Genomic DNA, 7,413 nt, shown 5'->3' on the forward strand with positions numbered 1-7,413 from the left:
ATTTTGTTTTTTAAAGTGAAGCTTGATAAAGAGTAATTCATTTCCTAAATGTTTACGCTGCTGTTGCAGTTTGTCTCATTAAACTTTGTGCTGGTACTTCTAGGTTTACAGTCGGTGAGAAAACGGCGCCAGCGTCTCCAAACCAAACTGATTAAAGGTCCTGCCTTCCTAGAACTGGGACAGAAAACATTTCAAGCRCTCCAAACGGGCCGCTGCCTGTGCTTGTTAAATTGACTTTTTATTTTTGTTGTTGTTTTCATGTTTCCTCCTGAGTGACCTGCAGAGAGACATTTCTGTTGAGATTCTTGTTACGTCGAGAAAAAAAAAGGGGGGGAGGGGAGGACACTTCCTTTTCAGGCTCAAAATGTTATTTAGAAACTTTACAGTGAATTTACAGCTGCATGTTGAATTGGTTTAGATTCAGACAAACTCAAACATTTAGGGAAGAACCTAAAGAGACGGTGTTGTTAGTTTTGCCGTGTGTTGCCAGATGCAGCAGATGTGTTGCCCGCAGCAGGAAAATGACTAATACGGATGAAAAACACGCTTCAGTTCTGTTTCTTCTGACCGTAAAGAAAACCTCCAGGGATGAAATGTAGTCAATTAAGTGATATTAAAGAGATGTTATGACTTGTATAGCTAAACGTTTGGTCTGCTGCTTTTATTGAAAATGTAATATTAAGAAATCTGATCTTTGTGGCCATCAAATACTGCTAAGTGTCATAGTTACAAATGTTCACGTAAAGCACTCCGCACCAAAGCAATACAAGAACAGCTTAAAAGAAGTTTGAGTTATGTTTCTATGGCAGCAGCAGCAGCGATTCACTAATTTTCAACTTCCAAGTATTAGCAAAAAATTAATCTATTTGCACTTTTTTGTATAGGATATATAAAATATTCTAAAGTAAACCTGCTGCTCATAAATCTGAAATGGGGTGGCATTTTGAAAGCARGGATTCTTCAGTTTCCTTGAAGCTGATTGGCTGAGAGAGTGAAAATAAGMAAGACTGTGCATATATTTGGTGGTGTGAAGTATTTACTTATAATTGTTAACCAGCAAACTAATTAGAAACTCTGAGAATAAATCTGATTAAAAAGGAATGAAATAAAACTGAACTAAACTAGGAATGAACTGTTAAAACTTTAAAAAATTAAAGGGATCCATGATTAGTTGTAACAGTAGGACAGAGCTCTGTGTCCGGTCCGATAACAGCTGTGTAGGATCCGGTCTCCCACTTCAGACATAACGAGGCAGCAGGAGTGCCGTCGGTACTGGTGGCTGCAGAGCTCCATTAGTGCTTAACCGAGCTTCCAKTGCGGTTTGTCTGACGTTTCTCCCAGCGTTTTTCGCTTCGGCAGCAGGGGGTTTTGGCGGTTTGTGGGTACAAATTGTTGGCATTTATTTTTACCTTGTTAAGGTAACGATCACCAGTTAGAGGCTTCGTCAGTTTTACTCTTACAAATGACTTGGTCTTCCGGAGAGAAATGTTGAGGGCACAAACGTACGTAATTCAGAATTTGTTTGGCTCTGGCTCTCTCCCACTGCACTTTTCTTTTTTTGTGTGTGTGTGTGTATGTGTGGGACGCGATCCAGTTTCACCTCACTGTTTTGTTTTTTGTTTTAAATACACCCAACAGTGACACCGTGTGGCATCGTCTAAAATCACACCAGCCAAACACAATATGATAAACAACTTCTCGGGTAAAGTTAGCCTTCCTGTGTTTACTCTGTAGATTCCAGTAAGGTGACAAAATGACGACCTCCATGGGTGAAATATATAACAAAAGATGTAAAAAAATTTCGAAGTAGTTGTGAGTTTTGGCATATCACAAACAGCAACTTTTTAGTTMATAGGAGAATTACAACATTGGATCACTTTAAGGTTTGGAGAGTGATTTGTTTATTCCCAGAGTGAAAGTAAAACCTAGATTTAAGTGTTGAAAYGTTACAATTTAGTAAATTGTTAATATTGAGTACCGTCTGAATTTGGTGGTTCGCCCAGGGGCCAAACGGGCTCGGACCGCCTCTGCCTGAAAGCTTCTTACATGAACGCATGAGCTGAACCTTCCCATCTGCAGTAATTATGCAACACGAGGTGGGAACAGGCGGGCTACCTACTCACGATGTAATGATGATGMTGACCACATACAGCCGCCGTTTATCCTCCACCACACCTGCAGCGCGCAGCGTCAGGACTGAGGCGCGCGGCTGCTGCGGCTGCACCGCTTTACTTTGACTGCGCTGATCGGATGATGATGATGGTGATGATGACATTAAACTCTCTGGATCTGGGGAGTCCAGTCGGGTATTTGGGGTCTGATTCGTTTTAATTGAACCCACACACGTGCGCGTGCCTGCCTGGCTGTCTCCTCCCCCCCTCACTCAGGCGCGCGCACATCGCCAATAATCAACCTGCGCTGCTRCACAGGAGCATCCCGGCTGTCGGTCGGCGGTCCCTCTCTGCCTTCCCGCTGGATGTTTGCGCAGAGAGCCGCCGCTCTTCATCACCTCTGAACTTGGAAGCGCTCCGGTTCCGACACCATGGCGCTCTCTGGGTGACGGATCCTTTCGGGTTTATTTGGGGAAAGTTGCGCTGCGTCATGGACCAACAGCGCAAACTTTAAGAGCTTTTTTTCCCTCCTTCTTCTTCTTCTTCTTCTTCTTCTTCTGATGAGAGAGTTATTTCACAATGAAGGCAGGTGAATCACCCGCGGCGCTCCTCAAGTAGACTGGGCTGGGAAAGGCGACACGGAGGGAGTCGTGCTGCATGCGGAGGACCGGGGAACTGGACCGATGAGACAACATGGGTAAGTGGAGGGAAAAGGGGTTTTGGAAAACATTTTCCTTCATTTTCTGAGGAAATCCACGTATTTATCCGCGGTGTGAGCAGCGGTTCTGGCTGGATGCGTTTCCTACTGAATCCTTTTTAGGGACAGATTTGGAATAAATAAATAAAAATCTGGAGTCAGTGGCTGCGCGCAGTGAGTCAGAGCCGTTCCTTCCTTCTGTCTGTCATTGCTAATAAAGCTGCTGTGACAAGTTTATTAACACCGCCTGAACCTGACCTTAAAACGGTCAAAATGTAGAGATGTGACTGGCTAATTACGTCCCCCCCCCTGCTATCCCTCCCGTTTCTCCCTCCAGAGCCCTGACATGTTTTGACTCAACCCCATGCCCCCCCTCTTCTTCTTCTTCTTCCTCCTCTTCCTCCTGACAGCTCTGGGCACCTACAATCTCATCCCACACTGCCTATCACCTCCTCCATTTTACTGACTGGCTGCTCCRGAGCTAAATYCACCGCTCAACCCCGCAAACCCACACGCATCGCTTCTGCGCGTCTCTGTGGTTTTGGGCTCAGCTGCTCCAATTTTTATTTCATTTTTTATTTTTGTTCTCTATGCATTCTCTGGGCTTATCAGTTGAGCTGCTTGGGAAATAATTAAACGATGCTGAGCAGCTTCAGAGGCATGTTCTCTCTCTCTTTTTTTTTAAAGCAACTTTCTACATAAAACAAACTGTTAGATCCAATCCCAAACTTTCATTGCCATAGTTTTCATTTGGATCCAATGTTTTTGAGTAGAAATTATGCAAGTTTAGGACGTGGAATGCAATGGAATGTSATATTTATTTATTATTTTTAACAACTTTCCATGTTGAGGCTTGCTTTTAAAAAAATACAAAATATAAGAACACACTGAACTAAGGAAAAAAAAACCCCAAAAATGTGTGCCCTGGGTGTAAGATATCTTGTATTTCAGCTGACATTTAAAAAAAAATTTTTTTTWAATGTAAGAATTTTTTTCTTGAAAACACTTTTAAGAAAAAAATATTTTTTTCTTAAACCGTTTTAAAAGAAAAAAATGAGAAATTTTTCTTCAAAAAATATTTTGTTTTTTAAAGAATTTTTATTTTTAAGAAAAGTATTTTTCTTAAAAAAATTGTGAGTTAAGATTTTTTTTGTAACATAATTCAGACACTGATGCCTAAGAGGAACCTAAAATGTTCTGTAGTCAGCACAGTCTATCTGCACTTCACCACTTTTAACAAAGTCTCCAATTCAAATCTTTTCTGCTCCAATTCTGACCAGCATTCTTACTTTTCTGTAATCAAGCCTCAGCTTTCTGTTTTCTACCAAAAATGCTAACTCTTCAGTTTGTTTCATGCTTGAATTATGGAGGGAAAACATGCAACTTTTGGAGAGAACTTTTTCTACAACTGGTTTATGTTTTGTTCTGAACCAGGGCAAAAATATAAACTCTGGTCTTCTGACTCCCTGGTCAAAATGTCTCTGCTGGGTGTTTTTACCACATGGATTCTCTGGGCTGCTGATTGATATTCCAATCAATCATGTCTTCTTTCGTCAATGAAACAATCTGGTTTCTGTTAACATAATTATGTTCATGGAAGTACATAATTATATTTCACTAGTAACTATAATGGAATGTTTGATTTGTAATCTGTTTCACACTTTGAAAACCTGTACGTTTCCGGCTTCTAAGATATTTGGTCTCTAAATTGGGGAAACACCAAACAAATTTTAAAATGTACTTGCTCAAAATCATTTGGGAATTCAAAAAAGAGAGAAAAATGTAAATAATGTTACTATTTATACTTCGTAAAACAATGGAAGTGCAACACATTTACAGCTGACAGCTCTTAAAAACACTTCAGCATTTCCCTTCTACACATTTCACACTGTATCTCCAAAGTTACKTAATTTTCTTTCATTTTTAGAAAATCCTGCATTATGATGATGGAGAATTTTCTATATATTCACCCTTATAAGAAATATATGAAAGAACTATAAAGGTTTGCAGCAGTGAACTAATAGGATAAGCAACACAGATGCTCTCTGACAGCATTCTTAATAAATTAAACTGATCAATATTTGGATWTATGAGGCTCTGATGAAGAATTAAACCTTTAACCTCAATTAGTCGGTCAATAATCACTTTATCTTGAAAACCAAAGCTAAGTCAGTAATTGGAAGTGCTAGCATGCTAACACTKCAGCATGCTAGCAAGTAGCCTTGTTGATAAACAAGCTAAAACTGGATACAAATATAAATTCTTGCAGCACCTTTTCTGAACCACAAGTCTTAAAACTGGGATTTACTTATTAAATATATATCACAGAATATAACCCATATGATCCTTACAAACAGGACACAAAACACAATAAACGAGAATAGCTAGCAAGCTAGCTCTCTGACTCCAAGTTTCTAATCAAAATGTTTAGACTGAATTTGTTTGCCCATAATAAAGTAGTTAAACAATTATTGCACATTACTATGGCAAACTAATATGCAGCACTTTAATTAAATTACAGTAATGAGTTTGTTTAATAGCACAAATCTACCTCATCTAGACTATTTGTAGCACCGTTAGAAAAGAATAGAAAATCAATCTGCATGCGTTCCACTCATTTCTTCATGGATTTTTAATTCTGCAGATTMCGCCTTATATTCCTCCTGTTTCAAACCCAGTTAATTCAAATTAGAAGTAACATAAAGATGAAAAAATAAATGAATCTAGCTGATTTGAATTAGACTAATAGTCTTTAAGAATCCATGCAACCCACACATCTGTGCAGAACTGTGGCACTTCCACAAGTAATAAGCAGCTTGGTGCAGCTAATGAGCAGATACTGATACACTTTTAATTATGTCACCACAATTACCCAAAATAAGTGCCTGCATTTGTCTTGGGTGTGATATTATTTTTACCGTGCTTATTTTTCTTTTTTCCTTAAATGGACACGAACAAAGAATCCCTAACAATTCAACATGTGACTTAGAGAACTGATTCATTTTGATCTTTACAGCATGTTTTTCCTGTTTAATGTAAAATCTGCCATCCTTGTAGGTTACAATAAATCTATTAATACTTGTGGTTTGACTTAAAAATTAATTGTACTCAAAACAATCCACATGAGCGAGTTGAGGTTGCGGAGATTGAAAAAAAATAACTGTTTAAATTTACAAAAAAAGAGTTGCTTGAAACGTTTCCTTTCATTGTTGATGCTTTATAAATGTTTTTAAATGTCAGTAATGGGTCTGAATTAGGATTTCAGTAATAAAACGCTCAAAAGATGAAAATATTGAGTTAAAAAAATCATTAAATAACGTTGAAATTTTTTGGTTTATAGAAAATTTGCCTTCTGTTTTCACAATTTGCTAATTTTTGCATAACATTTGGTGGCTAATAGTTATCCAGTTGGATTATTCTCAGGTTTTAAGTTTTTAGAATCGGTGCAATATATAGAAGTACTTCCTGATTTTCAAAATAAAAGTCTCAAACATAGATTCAGGATGTTGAAGACTTTACTTTCATAGCTCGTCAATATAATTCAGAAATATTTTGGTGCATCTATTTTGATTCCTGAAACAACTTTTAAAATTTATTTTAATTAAATTTGTAGTATGACAGCTATACCTCAGGGGAAAAGTGTTTAATTACTACGTGCTTGTAAAAGTTTTGTTCTGATTTTATTTCACAAATGTAGAAAAGTCAGTAAAATAGTTGTCAGCTGAAGTTTATGATGGATGTGCAGTTTTATTTTACACATATTAAAGAAATTATCAAATTTTATATACCGTATTTTCCGCACTATAAGGTGCACCTAAAAACCTTCAATTTCCTCAAAAGCCGACAGTGCGCCTTATAATCCGGTGCGCCTTATATATGGACCAATATTGAGCCACAACAGGTCTAGCAACTACGGTAAGCAGCCGCCGACTTCATTTTCACCCGTAGAAGAAGCTCGCAGTGCATGCTGGGATAGTTGTCAGAACGCTGGTTTGTTAATAAAGTTTGACTGACCTATCTACCTACCCACCTGATAATCAGGTCATCTGCAGGTCATTTAGCACCATGTTCTCCACAAACATGCTGTACGCTAACGGAGAAGGGTGACCATCGTCCGGCCACGCCCCGGCCCAGTCGCAGAAGGCTCTCCTCGCCGACCCGAGTCGGACTGTTTTGTTGACATTGTTTATGTCAACAAAGTGGCTTTAGATATTCATCCGCGGTGCTTCGACTAGGGCTACCAAGGGACCAGCCCTTATACATTTAAAGCTGGGGGGGGAAGAGAGACAGAGACTGCGGCGGCTGGTTGGTTGGTCTGTGTTACCCAGAAAGCAGTTGGGCACAATATCGCAACACCAACACCTTGAGTGAAACAATGACTGGGGCAGCCTACTATACAGTGGGGAAAATAAGTATTTAGTCAGTCACCAATTGTGCAAGTTCTCCCACTTAAAAAGATGAGAGAGGCCTGTAATTGACATCATAGGTAGACCTCAACTATGAGAGACAAAATGTGAAAAAAAATTTGAGAAAATCATTTTGTCTGAATTTTAAAGAATTTATTTGCAAATAATGGTGGAAAATAAGTATTTGGTCACCTACAAA

General features: G+C 38.8%; 1 protein-coding gene across 2 annotated transcripts in view; it reads left to right on the forward strand.

The window, feature by feature from the left end:
• Positions 1 to 2,116: 2,116 nt before the first annotated feature.
• Positions 2,117 to 7,413, forward strand: part of LOC103473979 (leucine-rich repeat transmembrane neuronal protein 4-like) — a 77,676-nt gene continuing 72,379 nt past the window's right edge. The window contains exon 1 of one of the 2 annotated variants that reach the window (XR_535098.2): positions 2,117 to 2,808. Coding sequence is in view for 1 of the 2 variants with exons in the window: in XM_008424675.2 (XP_008422897.1) it covers positions 2,805 to 2,808 (4 nt within the window). In the remaining variant the exon portion in view is untranslated. The remainder of the gene's footprint in view (positions 2,809 to 7,413) is intronic. The other variant, XM_008424675.2, reaches the window with a different exon arrangement.

This window comes from Poecilia reticulata, linkage group LG12 (genome assembly GCF_000633615.1).
Source record: "Poecilia reticulata strain Guanapo linkage group LG12, Guppy_female_1.0+MT, whole genome shotgun sequence".
Lineage (NCBI taxonomy): Eukaryota > Metazoa > Chordata > Actinopteri > Cyprinodontiformes > Poeciliidae > Poecilia > Poecilia reticulata.